The sequence below is a fragment of the Dermacentor silvarum genome, chromosome 6 (genome assembly GCF_013339745.2).
Source record: "Dermacentor silvarum isolate Dsil-2018 chromosome 6, BIME_Dsil_1.4, whole genome shotgun sequence".
NCBI classification, from domain to species: Eukaryota; Metazoa; Arthropoda; class Arachnida; order Ixodida; family Ixodidae; genus Dermacentor; species Dermacentor silvarum.
Window position 1 is genome coordinate 176056899 of NC_051159.1, and position 23041 is coordinate 176079939.

General features: G+C 43.9%; 1 protein-coding gene across 1 annotated transcript in view; it reads left to right on the top strand.

Annotated features, from left to right (window-relative positions):
- The window catches only part of LOC119456432 (disintegrin and metalloproteinase domain-containing protein 10), a 50302-nt gene that overhangs the window by 629 nt on the left and 26632 nt on the right, over positions 1 to 23041 (top strand). The window contains exons 2-8 of the mRNA XM_037718168.2: positions 13055 to 13196; positions 14954 to 15075; positions 15646 to 15908; positions 17601 to 17945; positions 20106 to 20301; positions 21183 to 21367; positions 21936 to 22113. Coding sequence (XP_037574096.1) covers positions 13055 to 13196; positions 14954 to 15075; positions 15646 to 15908; positions 17601 to 17945; positions 20106 to 20301; positions 21183 to 21367; positions 21936 to 22113 — 1431 coding nt within the window. The remainder of the gene's footprint in view (positions 1 to 13054; positions 13197 to 14953; positions 15076 to 15645; positions 15909 to 17600; positions 17946 to 20105; positions 20302 to 21182; positions 21368 to 21935; positions 22114 to 23041) is intronic.

A 23041-nucleotide genomic window follows, 5' to 3' on the forward strand; every position in this document is an offset into this window, starting at 1 on the left:
TTAGCAACCGCCGGAAATTCACCGAAATTACGCGAGTGGCCTGGCATTGTGATGCGCGGCTTGTTTGCCTTAATCAGGAGCAGCCGCGCTCATCTCTGCCCGAATGGAACGAAAAGGCGAGTCTTCGTAGACAGTTCGGTGCGCTTGGGATGGTGGCAAGTGCAATGCCTCGCGCGAGCTTGCAGGCGTGCAGCGCCGACTGTCAGGAGTACGACGTGCGTTGGCTTTCCGGACGGCAAGGACGGTGCTCGCCCCTCTTTGCCTAGGTAACGTTCGCGTGAGTCAGACGTTTCCGTCGCGCGATGTTTTCTGAAAACTTCAAACAAAACAGTTCCTGGGATGTTTGTAAACAATCGACGCTTTTGCTGAGCTCTACGGTGTGGTTTAAAAGGCACGGAGAGACGTATAGTACGTCGCTGGTGTTATTGGACACACAATGTAACCGGTAGTGTCGAAGGCCAGAAGGCTACTTTGACAAACGTATGACCTTTCTTTACGCCCGTTTGTGTGTGAGTTACCGCAAACGGACGGCATTAGCTGGAGCTCCAAACCTGCGGGCTTTCGTGGTGCTTAGGGCACGGCTCCGGAAAGCAACATGCTGTGCCAAGAAGCCCGAGCGCGTCGTTTCCCCAAGAAATTAACTCTCCCTTCCACTTCCGTTTCTCATTCCTGGCAAAGACAGGCCAAGACTGAAAGTTTAAAAGCAAATAAGTTGTCGCCATGCCAAGAAACGCGGCGTTTATTGTCGCTTTCACTAGTCGGGCGCGCTGCTCGATGTGAAAGTGTAGGGCAGTCATCAGTAAAAGCGCATAACTCCGCATCGATCAAGACGCCGTCCTCGTTCCTATCACGTTGGTCCCTATTCTCCTTTACGCCTTCCCTGGCGATGGGTGCTTGTAGTTCCGTTTGTGCCCTCATCAATCGCACTTACGTAAAGACGCTACCGGGAAGAACCCGGGTTCTTCACAAGAACCTTGAAAAGCAGTTTTCTCCACAGCGCATTGTGCTTTAGCACTCCACAGCTAAGGTTGCGGCATTTGTTGAGACGGCAGAGCTAAAGGTATGGAACCAAACACACCACCGGAGATTGGTGGGTAGATGCTTAAAAGGAAATATTTCAAATTTCGTCTGCAGCTGTGTCTCGTCAAGACTGCTCTATTTGTTTTCTTTGGGATTGTGGGGATAAGAGCTGGGAGGGGGGGGGGGGGGGGGGGAGAGAGAGACTTTGAACGGCTTGGTGGATCTCCCGATTCTGCGGGAGTTTGGCACATGAATCGTGGAACCTCCGTTAACGCGACGTCGCAACTGCTTGCGATTGCACGAACCGTCAGTTCGTTTCGATGCGCCGCATGTCATCGGCGGTCCCGTTTTCTCAGACCACTTTCTGTAACAGAGCGTGCAAAACGCGAAGGCCGCTTCGAGGCGATATAGGCGGGCACTCCTTGCCGGTCGCTAAAACGTGGGCAATTACACGCTCGAGGCGTCTCAGCCCAATCCGGCGGTATACTATTTTTAAAGAGATGCCGCACTCCGCGAACCTGCCACGCGAGCGTCGCCCACAAAAACCAACCGTGCGCGCGCTGTGCGGCCGGTGCCACTTTTCCTCTGCTCTAGCAGGGTCTGCTTTTAGGTTCTTGTATGCGGTTAGACTTCATTCACGCCGTAGCACTTTACTTACACGGCCACAGCCATGTGCACCGTTGGCAAATCTTTTTAGGTTGTGGTTTGTAGTCTGGTTGAAAGGATTAACAATTAACCCTTTCTGGTCCAAATTTGGTCAGTGAACTAAAAATTTTATGTTACATGCACCTGAACGAAAACGACAGGGGAAAACAAAAAAAGAATTTCCACTGGAGTTTTTGGAGATAAATGGAAAGGGATATTTCTCATGAACTGCCAACAGCTCGCAAGTATTGAAAGCAGCATGCGATTCTTCTGACTTCTCAGTCCACAATCATAATGGCGTGCGATATGGTCACAGATTATTCGAGGACCGTTTCTGTGCCTCCCACGGCAGGTGATATGCATCAGGAGCCTAACCTCAGCGTGATGCGACGCATGGGGCATTTGTGGAATATCGGGGAGAGACGTATTTGTCCGCGGCACAAAGCAGACTAATTATGTAATTGGCGTTGCTGACGATCGCTATTCTGAGCACACTTTCGTTTTGTTTTTCTCGATGTCAGATACTTTCTGCACAACATTGACAGGTGGTGCCGCCGTCTTGAATTTACTGCACCAGCTCGACGTCACATCGTAAATTGTGACGTCGTGTGCTCGGACTTCACTGTTTATCTAGATGTAAGATGAACTACATTGTATTCTAGGAGAGCCAAGGCCTGAATATTCGCCTCAACAACCCAAACACGAAAAATGTAATGCATCCGTGACGTCACACTGACTTACCGGCGCTGGTGTTTCGGTGCGAAATAATAAAAATTTAAGTTTGATCGACTTTCTCTTCTAACAATCAACCTAGCTGTTACCGCAAAATTAAAGCGAATAGTGTTTTTAAAGAATACTTCATCAGATTAAACTGATTCATTGTTTGTCTTATTAAGTGTGGACATCTAAAGAAGGGTCTCTTTTTTTTTACGTTTTATGTTCCCCCGCCTGCCTACAAGGAACTCGGAATATGCTGCAGCCAAGTTGAGATCGTTTTGAGCCTGGGGAGAACTCTGGTCGTCATAAGCACGTGGTCGTGTGTTTACTCACCGGCTCATTTGCGCGTCCAAGTCCTGGCTGCATATTCGAACAATGCGAGGAAGTTTCTACGCTGTTGTCATTGGCATCTTGTATATAGTTTCAAAACGGGCATATCTATGATTGTGGGGCGGTGCTGCCTGATCCCACGCCCGGTTGCAACACCTCACTCACACGGGGCACTTACGGTCGCGATCGAGCCCGGTCGAATGTGCTCCATGTGACTAAAGTTAGCCCAAGCAAACACCTTACAGAGTATACTTGGTTTTCGCTGAGCATAAGAAGGTGGTGATCAGGCGATGGCGCTACTAAACTTAGCAGTTGACGTCGCGGCGGGCGATTCGTTTTGCAATCACCCAAAAGATAACATTGTTGTCGGGTGACCTGAAAACTAACTGGAGCAGCTTGTATCTAGCTTTTCACTCAATCATGTACGTAATCCTGCGCGACCGCTTTCAATTAATTCTGCGGTGCTGTGTGTCGCGACATCGTCTCCTTTTGATATGAAACTGGCATTGAATAATAAACGCAGCGCACGCCTGGCTTATGTCAGCATGGCACGCCCGCGAATTGATTCTGTTATGGCGTGCTTGCTCGTCGCAAAATAAATCACGGACGTGGCTCGCGTGTTCCTTTCTAACCGCCCTTGATTGCTGGGAAAGTTGAAGTCCGCCAGGAAACGGCCTTCGCAGGCCGACTGCGAGTTGTGCAATATAGCGGTAATGTACACTGATATTGGACCTTATAATAAAGCGTTGTGTGTTTCGAGCGCAGGCATCGCGATTGCTCGGTAACTCATTGTCGGGACGATACACTATCTGCCACGCTTTGGTGCTTGTCTGCTGTTTGCAGGGTGTCAGGACGTTTACTTTCATTTCTGACTCACGAGAAACTATGCTTACTTGTTGACTTAGCGATTTTGACCAAGCGCGGAAAAATAGCGCTACTGAAGACAAACACTAGATCAGTTGAGACTGATAAACTATTCTTTCAAAACTCTTATTAAATAAAATTTCGTTAATGTCTCAGTAACAGGTTGATTGTTAAAAGCGCGAAATGTCGAACTTCATTTTTTTTTAATTTCGCCCCGAAATTTCAGCATCGGTACGTCAGTGTGACGTCACTGATTAAAAGGGACACTAAAGCAAAACAATAAATCAACTTAGACTGATAAAGTATTCTTCGAAAACTCTGCTGTCGTTAATTGCACAATAGGTCAACTATTAGAAGAGAAAATGAAGCTCAAAGTAATTTTTTTTTAATTTCGCGCGCATGCCCCAACGTCAGCACTTCAGTGTGACGTCATGAATTAACTGGGACCTAGAAGACGCTGTCAATATTCATGACGTCAGGGTGAGCTGGTGCAGGAACTTAAACGTGGCGTCGCCACTCGCCTTCTGTGTTTTTCGTTTCGTTCTGGCTTACCAAGCGGCTTCTCGCGGTAAGAGTGGTGTTTTTGGTATTCTGGAAGGGTAATGTACTGATACAGAAGAAATCATGTTTCCCTTTAGTGTCCCTTTAAAAGTAATTTGTCATATTTGGGCCATTGTGGCTCAATGTCAGTTCTTGAATCGTGCAGGGTTTAGTCTTTGACTAATTTGGGATACAACGGGGTATCATTACTGAGAGAATATATATATATATATATATATATATATATATATATATATATATATATATATATATATGTCCAAGCAGACGCCGTCAAAATCCTTAACGTCACAACATGGCCTCCGAGATTAGGCGGCGCGCTAGCGAGCGCGTGCCATCCGATTTCGGAGGCCATAGTCACAGCTCGCTGGTGCGAGTACTTCAAAAGGTGTCGCCACCGATCTTACGTTTTTTTGCGTCTTTTCCTCTAATTAGCAAGAGTTTGTTTCTTTCTATGTAGAAGTGTTAATTTAACAATACAGCTCGAATAAAGTTTTCTTTGGTGACCCTTTAATTTAAGCAGAAGCTTTTTCTGTATGTGCGTCCTGCCAATGCATGCAACGAAACTTTACATATTTGAATAGTCGAGAGCGATATGCTGTGGCATAAGCTCCGTTTGAACTTTTCTGCCGTTGGCCCAAGGTGTCGTTAGGCGATGTCAGCTTTACGCCCCGGGCCATCTTACATCTTCCCCCCCCCCCCCCCCCCCCGAAAACCTCGCGCGCTCGTTAATTGAGAAATGCTAGGTGGCGAAACCACGTCCCCGATTGCACACGCCTTAGAGGCCTGTCTGATAATGCGCGTCGCACCCTGAATGTGTCTTTTATGTGTCTTGGTCCTTGAACCGAATTATACTCATATTTTCCCTTATTAGTTTCAACCACCGTGCAATGTTCAGTGATTGCTGTGATAGTCACTGCCACTTGCAGTGCCGCTTCACTGTTCTGTCATTTAAAAAAAAAAAAAGTCGCTGCGATAGCCTCTTGGTTAGAGTTACTGTATATACCTTTGGTAGCATATACAGTAACTCTACTCTTGGTTGCTCTCCTGTGTCCGTCCGCCACACACAGTGTGAAAACAAAAGCTATCATAGTGTCTTCATTTAAACAATAATATATATATATCTGGCGCCAACTAGACAATGAACCACCAATACGGCCCAGTAGCGCACCCAGGATCTCTGCCAGGGGGCAGTTTGCCAATACCATCTAAACAGCACTAATTTCGATTTCTTCACGGGAAATTGTCAAAAAAAAAAAATGCGCTTTTTGCGAGTGTGCAGACGGTTGCGCGTCTTACATCTTAGTTGCAGTACTCAAATGCGTAAGCAAAGAAAAGGGGTTAAACAAAGGGGGGGGGGGGGGTTACAACCCCCAAACCCCCCCCCCCCCCCCCCGCCGTCGGTGCGCCACTGATACGGCCTACTGGCTTCAAGCACTGTGGTATCATCGAACTTCCCCTTTTTATTTTTCACATAACAGCCTGCTTTGATTTAATTTTCTCCCAAAGCAGCCAATGGCTGGAGTGCGTCCCGGAATTCACCATTCATTTTGTCACATACACTTGCTTTCTGGCTTCTATATTATCCGCTGTTTCATTGTATGCCACTTTATTCTGGATGTTGTCTGTGAAGCTAAAGCAAATACTCTTGTTTTGTAGTAGCTAGTTCATAAAAGTTGTTTTATTAAACGAGAAATCTGTGTGCACGAATGCTTTCGTTTATTGCACAGATTAACTTCATAACTTACTTTAAGTATTTCCATGAATATTCCTCACGGTATCTCGTTTTGAGCGGTCACCGAAGACAATTTTCTTTCCTTTTCTTTTTTGGTCACACCCGCAATAACGAATTCGTTATCGCGGGGAAAACTTTGTTCTACGTAGGACCGAATGTTTTCGTGCATCTCGCTGTTCACCGTAAGGGAGTTCGACCATAACAGCCATATATCGCTCTGAAATCTGCTGCAACATACAATTTCTCGTGAACCTTGCGAAACAAATGTTTCGCGCTGTATTCCGTCACCTATTGAAAGTTCACTTCCATGCCATGCGTGGATCGGAATGCGACAGCGCGCGAGCCTTCGTTTCGTCTCTCCACCAGCGCTCATCGCTAATTCTGGGACGTGTCGCTGACGGATAGCCGAAAGCCAGGGAGGGCCACTTGTATCGTATCTCCTTGTATGATTATTTTTTATCTCTACGAGATCGATTGCGACGCTTCCGGCTTCATCGTCCCGTCGATGGGCCTCTTGTCACTTTGACGTCTTCCCCGGTATATCGTGGGGAAAAAAAACAGGCTCTCCTGTCGATTTCCCGGGCCGGACGCGCGTACGCGTGTACGTCATCGTGTCCTTTGGGGTGCAGGACGATTTCCTCGCGCGCCGCTGCATGTCGGTTCAGGTGCCGACCGTCGGGCGAGGCGAGGCCGTGCGCACGTGATCCGTGCATCCTATCCCACTTTTGCGGGGGCGTGCTGGGCGCGAGCGCGGCATACTTTTTTTTTTTTTTTTTCGACGTCGTCGTTTGCCCGACGGTAGTGGGCTGCCCGATCACGCCGCGAACAATGCGGTCCCGCGAGGGCGAAATGTGAGAGAGAAGCGAGGTGGTCGGGCGACGACTTCCTGAGGTGAATCGCCACTCCCCGTCGTGCCGCTGACGCTACCACCGCCACCAGCACCGTTTGGAGAGAGAGAGAGATTCGAGCGAAGCCGGTTGGTGGGCATCGCTGTGAACAGCTGTGCGAACTAGTTGGGCGCGTGCGCGGTTTTGCGAGCTACCCGCCCTGCAGTTTGCGTGCTCGAACGGGTCACCCTGGTTGACCGCAGAACGGGTTCCGTTCACATGCGGTGCTTCTTCTATATTTTTTCATTGTTCTTTTTCGCATATGCGCAACATCAACCTCCTCCTACTCTATCGAGCTGTTAGAATGGCCAGTGGCAATTGTATTCCACAACGTGCCTTTATTACGTGATTCCCAGAAAAACTTTTGAATACCTCATGAACTAAGTTTATCCATTAGGGCAACGTCCCCTTCATTGTGCTTTACCAGCACCTAGTGGACCTTCTCCTCTCATGTGTTGCTATCATGCTACCAAGATGCATATATAGTGGCATGCCACAGTTCTACTTCATGTTGCATAGCAACCTCTTGTTCTGCTGTGGATTGGAGTTGTTCATGTTCTGAGCCTATAAAATCGAAGAAAGCGTTCATTAATGTGTCAGTGCCAGTACGCATAAGCCTATGGTAGCTGAGTTGCTGGCATAATGAGGTTACCCTGCCTGTTATTCAATACACATAAAACGTAGCTTCAGGAAATGAATTTCATGTACTAGCTGTTCAACTAGCTGTTTCAAACAGCATTGATATCGCAAACAATATTTTTTTTTTTTTAATTTTTACAACTGAGAGAGAATAAATATCTGCGCAAATAGTCAGTTGTCACATGCTTTAGCATGCTTTTTGAAAATACAAACTTTGTCTTTGTCCAAAGTAACTCCCAAAAAAACACCAATGCACAGAGAAGCCATCAGTCATCTATGCACTGATGGTGCGCACATTCAGTTTAGAACAGCTTGACGCCCGCTGCTTTTCTCATGCTCTTATAAATAACGTGAATTTGTTCACGATAGCATCAGCACATGATCAAACCCATAATCACACTCTGTCTACTGAAAGATATCAGAAAGGTGACATTTATTTCTTTAAACAAAATTGATACATGAGATGAAACCAAAGGGAAAGACCACTTGTTTCCTCTCATAAAAGACCTATTACAAATCACACAAATCTGTTCATGATAACTTCAGCAGATGATCGAAACCATAATCACACTCTGTGTACTGCAAGATACCAGAAAGGGGACATTTATTTCTTGAAAAAAAAAAATTATACGTGAGGCAGTACCAAGGGGAAAGATTGTGCTTTTTGAAGATAATAACTTTGACTTTGCCCAAAGTAACTCTCAAAAAACACCAATGCACAGAGAAGCCATGTTAGTGTTTGTCACATTATATATTTACCAGCAATTAAAATTTTAAAAGTAGTGCTGGACTGACTTGGTCACAAAAGCATGCAACTACTCATTGTAGTTGAGTGCATTTCACTAAGTGCAGCTGGAATGTTATAAAATGCTTGGTATTGTATTGACCTTTTTCGCGGAGCAGTTGGTTATAGAGAAACGAGATGGCGCTAACGGCGGCTCGCCATACCTCTCCTCAGCGACCGCGCACGAATACGAAACCATTACCACTTTTACCTTGCTTCTGTGCGATCAGCTGTCGGAAATGCAACTGAGTTTTCGCTAACACACTGTGCTCCAATCATGCTAGATTGAATCATGTGGATTGAAGACGTGTGCAATAGTTGGCTGCAAAAATAGTGACTGGCATGTTAAGGAATAGAATGAATCTGTGTGGCCAAGTTCGCCGACCCCTGCTGCAACTGTCCGAACGTGTTACCGGCACTTCGTGATATACGGCTTTCCTCGAGGATACAGAAATTTGCTCATCCGCCAGCCTTGTATCGCTAACCTTCAAAGAAAGGGCTTCATCCCCAGAACTTGGCAAGAGTGAGTACCACTCGTTAAACAATGACAAAGGGAGTAGTGCCGCTTCCTGTCATAGTAAGTTTCGCGCACGTTATCTATACACATCTGTCTCAAATGGCAAGAAAACTTACGGCCACTCTATCGCCGACCTATCAAGAATAAGTGAATGGGCGCACACTTGAATACATGTGCACTGTATACGCACAATAAATGACGGACTACATCTATGGCGCACGAATGGTCGAAGCTGAATGTTTCATGACGGTCCACAAGAGTAAGCGAGTTACTAGCTGTAAAATATATTTGCTACAAGGTATTACAATGTGCAAAACACTTACGTTTCAAACCTTGTGCGCAGCAAGAACAAATATATCGGAACTGAGCACACCCGCGAGCGATTAGGCAGAAAATAATCAGATAGTGGCCGCACCGAGGAACTTCACAGAGTCAGAAACTGACAAGCCACTGCTTCACAATATTTGCCGAATAAAGAACAAAGAGCAAAACACACTAATCCTGACTGAATTCATAATCGGAAAGCTTGGATAGCTTGGAATACATATTTAGCCCCGGCTTTTAGAACAAGCACCATATACGCTGCTTGCGTCATTTGTGCATAGCTTAATCAGCCCCGAAAGTGCTTTTGCATGTTCTCTGAAGCCGTGATCAAAGCTTCGTGTCGTCCACCTAGTCACCGTCTACGATATCTCCGAAAACAGAGGTTTTCTAAGCTGCGCCGGCGTCATACACTTCCATTGTAAACAAGGAGGCAACATAGGCAGTTGAGGCAAGCAATGAACGCGTCACCACGTGATCAAACATGGCAGCGCCCACAGGATCGCCGTGAAAAGGGTCAATAATGCTGGGGGTGGGCAAATATTCGAAGTGTCGAATATGAATCAAATATTATACAATAACTATTTATATTGAACAGGAACTATTCGGTAATTTGAGTACTCGAAATTAACTAAATATCTTCAACAACCTGCCTATTAAAATCTTGCTACTGCTGTCCGTCTACTGAAGATGTATAGCAAATTATCAGAAAATAAACAATGACAATTTTTTTCAAAGAAATGGAGATACAAATTGGGTAATGTAAGCTTTGTTTTTGGCTTCGTGGCAGAAGCCTACATGTGAACCGTGACTCTTGCTTGTAATCTGCCATGTAGTGTTATTGGAAGTCTAGTCATTTAGCAGTTTTATTTTTTATGCTACAACCAGTGATGTTTTCCTTGCAACGGACCCGTTTACATGTATTTACGGAACAAAGTTCCTTCCGCAATTTTTTCAACCAATGTTTCTCTTCTTTCAGCAAACATTTATTTAATGTTATTGGAAAGCAAGTGATACAGCAGCCATTAATTCTTAGAAAGCTTGTTTTCAACCAGGCTCTAAATATGTTGAGAGTCTATTCGGGCATTTTTTTTTTTAATGACATTGAGGAATATTGTGTATATAAGGCAAGTCAACAGTGGCTGACATCGAAGAAAGACGGTATTCTTGGGTGCATTAGTGTATCATGTTTAGACTGCACTATCTCGGGGATCGGCCCTGTATTTTCTATTGAGTAAAACCACACTTGCGGTTCTGGTTTTAGCCGTGCGCAGTGCATCTGGATTTCATTTCATCCTTTTTGTGCTAATTACACATTATTGCTGCTCTGTACATAGCCCTGCCCTAACTTGGTACATCTTTTATTGCGATAGCAATTATATGGACACTCCAAGCGGATTCCTGCCTTAGCTGTGAGGTCCCATATAAAGTCCAAGGGTGATAAAATCGTCTTCGTGCGCCTTATGCTGTATGTGCGAGTGAAAGCGCGCTAGGGACGTGCGCTTTCACGGAGAGCAAACGCGACATCTTCCGTAATGCGAAAGGTCGTTGAGGGGAGGGAGGGTAGACGGCGTTTAGCTGCGGCACCAAACGCATATCTTACGACCGGGCGCAAGGCGAACTGGCGACTCAATCTCTCACCCGAAAGGAGGAAAGCGGGAAGGCGGCGCGGGTAGGGAGGGGGTGCAGCTTCTACTCTGCCAGCAACTGCGTACTTTTACTTTGCGTGGCTGCGGGCTGTCGTGCGCAATGTATCTTGAAAGCGATCTCCACACGGCCCTTACCTTTGCATGCGCAGTGCTTTCGCCGCTCAGTTTCTGTTGAAGCGATAGACCAGACGAACTTTCGCTCGCTGCTGCGACTGCGCTTGCTCACACCAGCGTTTTGATAGTGGTTGTCTGCGGTCATCGAGTGTGATCTATTCTTGTTTGTTTGTGCGTGCTGACACCATGCTTGTTAATTGTGTTATTAAGCGAATGTGTCCAAGTTTATGCAGCCAATAAAACTATCCTTACTCCATATAGCTCTCTACTAATTTACTATCGCAATTGATGGTCGCAGTTTCGCCCAAAAGGCGTAACTGCGACTTTTTTCATTCCAAGCTTCATTTTGATGCCTTTTCCATTGTCCTACGTGCTCTAGAAGGCCTCGAATAGTCTAATTTGACGAAAACGAAAGTATACAGATCCCTTTATCCCACGAAACCCAAATCGATTGTCTCCTAAGACACCCGCCGTGGTTGCTCAGTGGCTATGGTGTTGGGCTGCTGAGCACGAGGTCGCGGGATCGAATCCCGGCCACGGCGGCTGCATTTCGATAGGGGCGAAATGCTAAAACACCCGTGTACTTAGATTTAGGTGCACGTTAAAGAACCCCAGGTGGTCCAAATTTCTGGAGTCCTCCACTACGGCGTGCCTCATAATCAGAACTGGTTTTGGCACGTAAAACCCCATAATTTAATTTTTAATTTTTTGTCTCCCAAGACCTTGTACTCAAAACTGATCCTTTGTCCCCGACAGTGAGCTGATTTTTTTTGCAGTAGTCACTAGCGGATTGGTATGTAATTATACTGCAATAAATATTCATGCCGTAAATATGTGCATCTCATTTGACTATTATTCTATATTCAATTTGATATTTATACTTCCTATATCTGTATTCAAAAAAGACAATATTTGATCACCTCTATATAACGCCACTTAAAAGTTCTTTAAACAGAAAAGCAGAATGTCTACCTAAAACATGGAATTCACTCAAAAAAATTACTTTTTGCAATGGCCACAGCAAGCACTCGTGCTTTCAGAAAGAGTACAGTCCTTCAACATAGTGTCAGCTAGTTGGGCTCAATGTGAAATTATGGTGACACTTTTGCATAAGATCTGTAATTCCAGCAATCATCTGTCAGTGGAGTAAATGCAAAATATGCCTTGGCATGCATTTTGAACTGAGTGTATTAGAGAACGAACGGTATAATTATTTGTTGCACACTGGAGCAGTTGAGGCTTCATACTGTGATTACTAAACCGACAGTGGCTTATTAAAGCAATAAATCTGGCACTTAAAAATTTGGTGCGAGTACCTTCAGATATGCATTCTATATACTGTGTGTGTGAAGCCATAAAAGCTGTGAAACTGTTGAAGCTTTAAGGCAGCCTCACTTAGTCTTCTACACTTGCTTGTGATATTGTCACATCCACCAGAAAAGCTTAATTACTTTTATTCCACAGTGACCAATCTCCAAGCTTCCTTGTTAAAAATTGAGCATTGATACTGCCTTCAGGCACTGCGTGCACAACTATGCACATGAAGATAGGGCATCAAAGGCATAAAGCATGGATGAAAATATTTAAAATGTGTCACATGAAAATATTTAAAATGTCATATACACCTTTCAAACAGTTCTGATTGTATTTGTGCTGCAAGTTTAAATAATATGTGTAGAGTGTTTTAGTGAAACGAGCTCAAATGTCGATGGCTGGGTAGATGGCTCTTGGTATCAGTATGTAAAATAACAGGTTCTCATTTTTTCGTTGTTTTTCACTAAATTTTTCATCAGGGATATTTTAAAGTGGCTCCATAGGTGCTTTGCAAGTATTCTAGACATGAAATAGTTTGTTCTCATTCCTGTCATTCCTCTAAATTAGAGTTCTCACATGAACTCCATATTCTGTAAACTTAACAAAACTCGCTGAAGGATTGAAAGTTTTCAATCCATTCTGCAGCTGTGTGTGTGTGTGATTCTGCAAATGCAAGAAATGAGGTGAAACTAAATTTACGATGGACTGGACGAATTGGCATCTGAAGGGGATTTTAGCAGGCGGGCATTATCTAAAATATTCACGTGATATACAGCATTTCACAATCTTCCTGTCCTCTTCACAGCAGGAAGACATATTTTACAAAAGGCAGTGCCATATTTATCTTTCGGCTTCTGTTTTGATGGCTGAGCTTCATCATAGGCTGACTGTCATAGAACGAAAGTATGCTTATGTTCTGGTGAAAGATTACCCTGTACAATATTTGTGTTTTCTTTGCAGCAAGAAGACTTAATAGGTTTGTACGACACTATGAGCCTTTGATATACAATCACAATGATGTCCATGAACGACACATGCGCATCAAAAGGTCTCCTCAAGACCATGACACAGCACTTCACCTCAAGTTTTACGCACATAACAGGTATGGCCTGCCCAGGCAGCCCTATTATTTCTGTATGCTGCTATCTCATGCCTGTAAGAGGCACTTTTTATTGCCAGCAAATGTTTATAGAAAGATTATGCATGCGAGTGAATGTCTATGCATGTCTATGTATATGATACCTAGATGCATTTTGCGCATGTAGGTATCAGATATATCATTGTGTGTTTGCAAGTATTGAATGCTTAAATTGACTACCACTGCTTCATAGTTCCTGTTTACTGTTATATACAGTTTCTTAGACATTTTAAATTGGTTTTAGAAACGAGCTTCTAGAGCCATTGGAACTACTGTGTTCATTCAGGGCAACATTCTCATGTAACTCTTTTGTTATTGTGCCTGTTCAACATGGGTCACCGGGGACCCAAAGGTGCCGCATGAAAATTTAAAAATGCCGGCGCTCCTATGGACTAGCTGAGCCATGTTAGAGGATTTTTTAAGCACTAATGTTTCATTTCCTGGGTAGGTCCTTTTTTTCCCGAGCGGTGCCGATTTTTAACGGCGGCTCAAGGAGTGCAGTTCGCTTCATTTGTTCATGAAGATGCCAGACGATCCGGTCGCCGGACCCTTGCGCGATCGACACCGTTCTGGCGATTCTTAGAGCTTTGAGATATGGGGGGGGGCTCTAAAGCTTGTTGCTACTGTTCGACATTGCAATGTGAAGCTTTATTTGTTGCTTACACAATTTATAATTTTTTTTATGCTAAAGGCATACCTTACGGTGTTTTCGTGCTGTGTTCAGAGTTATGTTTCATATTTGAGTTTTTTTTTTTTTTTTTGGAACTGCTATGTAGCGTAATCTCCTAAAATACCCATGCTTCAACATCTCATTTATTTCTCTTTACTGATATCCACTGCATTATTGTGTTTTCAAAACTTGTAGAGGGAAAAAGTTTCATTGTGGCACCTGATGGAACAAGGCAGTTATCACTAGGCAGAAAAGAAATTTGTAACTCATATGCTTTATGAACTAGATAATTCAAACTTTCCTCTTTTATAGACAGTTTATTTGCAATGATTTTGTATATATCAGGTTTTTATTTCTTTCTCCTTTTATGTTATGAGCACCACATTGCAAATGTTCTGTGCAATATTCAATAAATCGTGATCTTCATAATTATTTTTGTTACGCCCTAATATTTGTTTTGAAAAGTAATATCTATGAAAAGTACATTTATTTAGCTTTGTATTGATATATAGCATGACACTGTAACCATGACAATACTTATTGCAAAAAAATAATTACGAAAACCTGAGAAATGTGGCATATTTTTCCACGGTAGGGAAAGAGGTAATCTACCTTGCACCATCTAAGGGTGCTCATGCTATATATGAGTTTGCAAGTACTTTTCAGCATACTTTGTGCATGTAGTCAGTGTCTGTTACATGCATTTAGAGAGTTCTGACTGTCTAGTATACTCATGTTTTTAATAAGCCTAAATCTATCTTTGCTTATTGCTCTTCTGCAACAACTACCCATTTTATTTGTGGCACAGACTTGGACATTAAGTGCTTCTTGGCATACATGCACATCTACACTGCTTAACAAGGGTTTATGTTCGGTCTTGTTATAGGGTAACGTGTTCATAGATTTATAACGCAAAAAGGCTACATGAACAGAAGGGGATCAATGCTTGTCCTATCTTCTCCTCGTCAGTAAATGTGGTCTTTTGCACTATAAAACCTGTGAAGCTGCACTGCTGGTTGACTAACATGGTGTGCATTGCTTCATTTTTCAGACATTTTCATTTAAGGCTAAAACGTGACACATCAGTATTCAGCAATGACCTTGTGATAGAAGCACACGACAGGAGACCGCTGGACGTAGACCTGTCGCACATTTACTCTGGGCATTTAGTAGGTGAGTGTGGTCATTCACGACTTTTCCAGCCTCTGTTGGACCTACATATTACTTGTTTGCACATTCTTGCACCTGTGTCAGATGGGCAGGACTCGTTCGAAATCTTACAACACTATGAAGTAGTGTGAAGCAGCAACACAAAGAAGTTTGATTCATAAGAAATGACAGTGCTGGATCGTCCTACAGATTTTTCTTGTGAGCAACGCAACAAAAATGTCAGTTCTTGAAAAGAGAATTTGGGGGGTGTTCAAGTGTTCGTAAGGCTAAGGCAAAGTAAAATTAGTCAGGCAACCATCATTTTATGTACTGTGACAGTCTGAGAACAGTCAGCAACAGATAAGCAGAAAATTTGCAGATGTGAGAAAGTGCAATCCAGCAGGAGCTGTGTACAAATATTAGTAAGATATATGTTGAAAGTGTTAACAACTTCATAAAACACCTGCTGTAATGCAAGTTATGTTAAGTCTTGCTTTCTTGTGCTAGTCTGGCATTCAGAGCAATACTCCGAGATTGAATTGTAACAACCCTTTTATCGCTTCTCTAACAATCTTTGCTCTTCATCTTTTGCAGGGGAGCCAACGAGTCATGTATTTGGGGCTCTACACGATGGTGTTTTTGAGGGACGCATCGAGACAACAAAGGGCCACTACTACGCAGAGCGGGCCAACAAATACTTTGCCGAAGACCGGCCGTACCACTCCATCATGTATGCTGCCAGTGATGTCGAGCTTCCAGACCACGAGAATGACACTACTCGGCCTGGCTGTGGCATCACCGAGGACGTGCGGCAGTGGATGGACAGAGTTGCCAACAGCGCCGTGCCAGACCCAGCGGTGAGTTGCCTGCCATTTCTGCATTGCTTCTGTTCCATGTGCCCATGCCCTTCCAGCCAGAATTTTTAGGTGCGAAATTCTGGGAGACAAGGTTGGGCTGTGTATTGAGCCGGTCACTTTAAACCGAGCCTGGGATTTTTATCTCCTGTTTAGGCTACAAAGCGAGTGTCTTACCTCGACCGCAGGAAGTGCTTTCATTTCAATAGCATTTGTATTATCTGGCAATGGTTTTCATAATCTTGAGTGATTGCTGTGACACATATGAAAAGTTGACCCACTACAGCATGCTAAAACATTTACTTTCTTCATGTATTAACAGTGGCATTTCATGGAAATGAGCTGTGTAATAATGTGCCTTGTGTAGAGATGGTTGGATAAGTCCGGCTCTGTGGAAAGAAGAGTAAGTTGGCCATTTAGGGTTGTAGGGTTGCTGTATACTTGAATGTAGCATCATTTCATTGTTTATTGCCCTCACCACCTGTTACTATCATTGGTTAGTGCCGCAAACAAGGTTCAGTAAGTCTAGCCAGCTGTTTGACCTTCTATTGCAATAGCAATCATGTGGGCAATCGAAGCGCATTTGCACTGGTGCCGCTGTCACCATTGTGCTGTCCTAGTAGTATCGAGAACACATGCTGCCCCGTGCATGGAGGGTTAGAAGGGCTCCGGAAATGTGCAGTCCAAGAACAATGAAGTCATGTGTACACACCCTCACGCTTTCCTCACTCGTCTCTGCAGCTGAGCAAGGGCAGTGGTCTGCCTTTCCCTGCTTACATGAGCGTTGTGCACAGGAAACATTAGCGTTCCTACTAAGCATTGTGCATACCACACTGTGGTGCAAACAGTGGTGCGAGTGGAATAGACAGTACACTTCTAGCTACATACACTGACGGTTTTCTTTTGGTCTCATCGCATGCAACATTGAGGTGCGACGACTGCAATGCCGATGGTGGCACTCCTCGTCATGCCAGCGTTGTGAAACACCTAATAGCAACCAGGACACTGTTTCTGTTGTGCAGCAGCAGTTGCCTCACGTGCTGTGTCATGCCAACATGTCACTCCCGTGTATTAGAACACCATCTGAGGATCTGCAGCGCAATGCCAAACCCTGCTGTCGCTTTCAGTGCTTCGTTATTTGAAAGAAACTGCCCAATTTGTTTATTCACCGCTCGATATATGAAAGAAAAGCGGGAGGAGGGTGACAATGTGGAAAGGGATGATGGCAACACGAAAGAATGACACTATGGAAAGAGTCTACTGGAATGATAAACTCCTGATGGTGCTCCCCTTTGCAACTTGCACACTTGTTTGGCAGGAATGGTTGGGCACGCGTGTACAGTCAAACCTCGTAATAACGAAGCAGGATATAATGAAATAGTCTATATAATGAAGTTATGGATATTGAGTAATTCTGGCTCCCACTTCAGCTTCGTTATAACAAGGCATTGCTGTAGTGTTTTAAAGGCATTTCATTGTGTGTGTGTGTGTGTGTGTGTGTGTGTGTGTGTGTGTGTGTGTGTGTGTGTGTGTGTGTGTGTGTGTGTGTGTGTGTGTGTGTGTGTGTGTGTGTGTGTGTGTGTGTGTGTGTGTGTGTGTGCACATGTTGTGGGAGTGATGCTGGCCTCGTTGCAGTTAGTGCCTGGGATGCATATCAGAGTGACCTGCCTATATTTTCTTGGAACCTGCTTACAGGAGAGTGGCGGGAGCAAGCCAAGGCGTGCTGTGCGCTCTCCAAGTGAGGAGCGGCACCACCATTTTTCGGAGGCACCGCACGCCAAGTACTTGCGGTCGGCAGGCGGCCTGCATCTGGGCACAGGAGGGACCAGCTATCTGCCCAAAAGGCGCGTCTGCAACCTGTTTGTGCAGACGGACACCTTCCTCTGGGACCACATCACAAGCACGGGCAGGGACCCTGTCAAGGCGCGCGAGGAGATCTCCTCTCTCATAGCCCAGCATGTCGAGGCTGCCAGCCGCATCTATCGAAGCACTAATTTTAATGGCATTCGGGATATCAAGTTCGCCGTGCAGAGGATACGGGTACGTGACGAAAAGGACTGCATTACTAGAGAGATTTAGCTTGTTCGTATTTGTAATTAGCATTCACAAAATGCTGGGTTATTGAGAGCATAACTGTGAGCAGCTGGATTGGTCATGCAAAGTTTAAGCAGAGAAGACACAAAGCTATCATAGCAGTAAGGAACCATATTCAATTTGTCTGCCAGCATAAAGCATCAGCAGCGATGAAATCAACAATATGCAGTTCCTTTTATTTTATATTGCTGTGCTGAGAACCACTCGTATAACACAAAATTGTTTGATGTGTTGCTAAACAATGCATCACAAGATGGCGCTACCAGTGTTGTTGCTGTCATCCACATTTTCTATAACCTGTTATATCTTTAAAGAATAATACATATACAGACAAGCTAAAATTCTCTACTGTATGCCTTGTGCAGCAAAACCGCATTGATATATTGAAGTAGCATCTGAAGCGAGGTTTCATTTCACAGTAAGCCATATGCAGCCACCATAGTCGAAGGCATTGCTGTATAAAACCACACAAAAACCAAATCATTCATTTTATTCTCAAAAGGTACCACTTAAAACACATTGATCCTGGTGGCCTCGCTTTTGCCACAGCAATATGGGCTCCCTTTTTTAGGCGGTGCAAGCATGCTGAAGTGCGGACTTTTCTTGCATGCCGCACAATTCAAATGTTGGAAATGATTTGCATATTACAAAGACTGCACAAGCAAAACATTGCTCTACTTTTAACTCTTACAGCATCAGGTATAACTATCACTGTCTCATTTGAAAACCATCTAAACTTGAGCATGAGCATGGTTACTCGCGTCTGCTTCACAGTGCCCAATGATTCACTATTTAAGTGTTGGCTATGATGAGGTTTGTCTTTAGCAATGTAATATCAAAGTTATCATTGAATTTCCTTATTTGGAATGTTGCTTATGCACTCACAAAGCACAAATGACATTTCAGAATTTCCCAGTACCCAATAATAATTTAATAGAGGGATTCTGTTATATCATATTAAATTTTGAAAGTGCCATACTTGGTGCAACAGTGAGCTGCTTTGCATTGCTGAGCAGAAGTGGGAGTCATACATGCAAGCAATAATGGGCTCTGTAGGGCAGGTGAGTCATAAAAAAGCCTGCGTTGTGGCTTAGCCAGTGGTGGGAAACAGCTGTGAGATGCCTTAATCTGCATCGTGTTTAACATAGCTCGAAGATAACTACACATGGACAGTGCTACGGCTTATACGAATGAGAAGTATACAGCCAACAATGCCAGAAACGCTGTCAACCATACATGCGGATGTGTCCAGTGTGGAGTCTCACAAAAGCTTGTGAAAGTGAAGCTATCTTCGAAGGTGATTGCCAGAGAATACCATCCCTGGACGCAAAAGCTATGCAGCATTGTCAGCACTTAAGCAGGAGACTACCCAGGAATCCCAACTGCTAATGGTTCCCTTCTGTTAAGGAATTGTTATTCTGACAGTTACAATGCTTGGACAGAAAATTATTTATTTCCTGTGCCCTTAGCCAGCATTATGTTATATATTTCAGTGTAAAAAGTTGAGAATAATGAGGGAAACTGAGGGGCCCAATATTTTGTCACATATGCACCATATAAAGCCAGCCAGCCATATTCCATCTGTAGTGCAGTGTTATTTGAAAAGCTATAGAGCACATTTAGGAACATTAGTTTTTATGTTGTCGTGTTGCCTTTTATCATGTGTTCACATTTTTCACGATCTGAAAGCAAACATACACAATATGAGAAGATAAAATAAATTGCTGCAGATTTTTGTGCCCGGGTTAAGAAAAGAATGGACAGTCCTGCTGCACCGCTATATGGAAGAACAGGGACACTACTGACCAAACACAATTTATTATTTCAAACTTTCTCTGTGTGAATAGTGAACTTGCCTTTACGCTGAAAAAAACAAAACAAGTGGCAATATTTTCAGAGCTATGTAATGTTTCTCATTCTCGGCTAAATACGTAATGTTTCTCAACCTTAGCACAGCCCACCCTGTGCATTCAGTTGATTTGAAATTTGGTGTCTGTTCAGCTGTGTTGCATATGCTTGGGGCTCATTATATCTTCACAATTTCAATAACAACTTGTCAGTTATGATTAATTAACTCTATGTATTAATGTGAGCCATTCACCGCAGATCAATGACAGCTCAGCTTGTTACGATGAAAGGCATCGTCGGTCGAATGCGTTCTGTGCGGGCAACCTGGACGCGTCCAACTTCTTGAACCTCAACTCCCTGTCCAACCACGATGACTTCTGCCTGGCCTATGTGTGGACCTTCCGGGATTTCCAGCACGGCACCTTGGGTCTGGCCTGGGTGGCATCGGTTAACGGTAGGCCTCGAAATCCTCCTTTTGGTCATTGACTCATGCGGAAACACTTCTAACATTTCTGCATTGAAGTTTGTTTGAGTGACAAACCTGAATATGATTGGTACAAGATCGGGCCAGATGAAGAAAAGATTGCTCAGTATGTTTGTTAAGAACTAAGATATGAGGCAGTTCTCTCGTGTAGTAGTAGTAATAAATGATTGTTTATTTCAATAATTAGATAAACAAAGGAAAGGAAGGGAAGGGAAATTGCTACTGATCGCAGTGACTGTCTAGCACAGTCTGTTGACACCTGAACCGTGGTCAACATTTGTATACCAACCACGCTGGAATGTTTCATGCTGCAATGGTTCCCTAAACTCATTGTGAAACCTTTTGTCTTTCATATCAATAAAATCTATCTACCTGCAAAAGAGCATTTGTTTCCTCAAATAGAGACCAGCATTGTAACTTGTGCATGCTTGTGCTGCTCTTTATAATACATTTTTTCAGCATCTTCCACACTACCTTGACATTCAGGTGTACAACAACTAGCAAAGAATGTTCTTTGGCAGAGCTTGTAGTGGTAATGTTGTCAGAATTAGGAGATAAGGCTCAAAAATAGTGCAGGTTGATGGCAACATAAGAAAACCATGATAGGGCAAAGATATAAAGTTACAAAATCGCTTTCTCGCGATAACCATATTGCTTGAAAGAGTTAAATGTAACTTTAACATAGTAACCAGAGGAACATGCCTATGGCTAATTTTTTTTCTTCTAAAAATTGTTTCACATCAAATCCACTTTTCAAAGGCTGTGGGACTTCTTTGTACTTAATATGGAACTTACTGTGGAACCCTTTGTATTGATTTAGTTGACACCCATTACTTTTGCTCAATTGGCAGGTGCGTCTGGCGGAATCTGTGAGAAGTACAAGACATACTCTGAGAACATCAATGGAAAGTCGGAGAATGTCAAGCGCAGTCTCAACACAGGCATCATAACATTCCTGAATCACAATGCCAAGATCCCACTCAAGGTGTCGGAGATCACATTTGCCCATGAGATCGGCCACAACTTTGGCTCGCCTGTGAGTGCCCTGCTAAGCTAAAACTATTGAAGCTCGTGCTTTGTTGACAAATGCCTTCATTGTTGCTTACAGTCCTAATTACCATGGAACCTCATCATGCCCAAACCGTATGAGAGCGATTTTGCGCGTGACGGCGACGAGCAACGGCTTCGAGTGACGAAACGGGCCTTCGCGTGAACAGATCGCTCGTTCTTGTCGCTCGATAGCTCGGTTCTAAAACTCCAGAATTCGTCGCTCGTCGTCCGGAAGTGCTACGAGCGACTAGCCAATCTTGGCGAACTTAAGTGTAATTAATTAATTAATTTGGGGATGACCATTAGAGGCTGTCAAGTGTTGTAACTCAAAAACTATAATAGATAGCACCAAACTGATTTCAGTTATGATATTGTTACGCATAACAAATCACACCTGCATGCCAAATTTCATCAATTTATTCCCGTAAATTAAGGAAAAAAAAAGTTTTCATTGCCACGTCCCCCCTTAGCACAGGGACTTGCCTTCTCCAGGCGTGGGCTGTCTGTATGCTCCATTATGTCTGGGTACAGCGGTCTCACTGTTTGTGCTACAGCACGACTACCCACCAGAGTGTGTGCCAGGAGGATCCTTGGGCAACTACATCATGTATGCCAGTGCCACCCAAGGCCACCAGCCCAACAACCAGCGTTTCTCACCATGCAGCATACGCAACATCTCCGCTGTGCTGTCAGCAATCTTACGCGGAGAGCAGAAGGAGAACTGCTTCCAGGGTGAGTGTTGGCTTTACGTAGGTGCAATGGTCTGAACTGACGATAGCAACATTTTGTACTGTCTCTGTGCAGCAGATGGGGCTTTGGTGTTGAGCTGCCTCGATGTTTCTTCTGATTGTTCCCTTGTTTAACGTGTGCTGCCCCTACAGCAACTGCTTGCTCAGCACCTCTAATGAATTTTTTTTCCTTGCTCTTTTTCTTTTATGCTTTGTGATTTCTGCATTTCTTTCCTGTCCCATTCCTATCCCAACTTATCCCATCATTTTTTAGGCATGGGGGCACTGTAAACCTCCTGAGCCAATGACCAGGTTGTTAAATTTTTGATAATATTTTTGACGCCCCTCCCACTCCCATGTGTGTTTTTTGTAAGCTACAGTACTCGTGGTTTTCCTCGGACACTTTCTCCACATGATGAAAGTTTTAGTTGCTGCATCTATGTTCAAGCAGAAGTTCAGATACCATGAGTGTTTTCTTTCATTGCAGTCTAGACAGGTAGCCCAAAATTTAGTGGCGCAGGGCAGGTTTACATGTTCGACAAATGCATTCTTTGTCTCAGTTCCAGGCCATGCAGCAGCGCCAGAAGGAAATTTGTATTTTTAATTGGTGCTATGATCTCCTAACTTGTGCTTTTGGCTTTTGATAGTTCACCAAGCCATTTTTTTTTTTTTTGTAATTATACGTGGTAGTGTGGACAAGAATGATTGTCAACGCCATAAGACAGGTGCAGCAGTGAAATGGTCAAGTACACATAAGCACACAAAACTCGCGCTTTTGCTTGCATCGTCTGCTCAGTCGTGCCCACTCACTCACTTCTATCCACAAAGCACACTTGACAGTCATTTGCTGTTAGCTGAGGCACGAGGGTTTGATTCATGTTTAATTTCTTTAAAATGCTTGTTGTTTTACCTATGTGCACTCATTAGGAAAC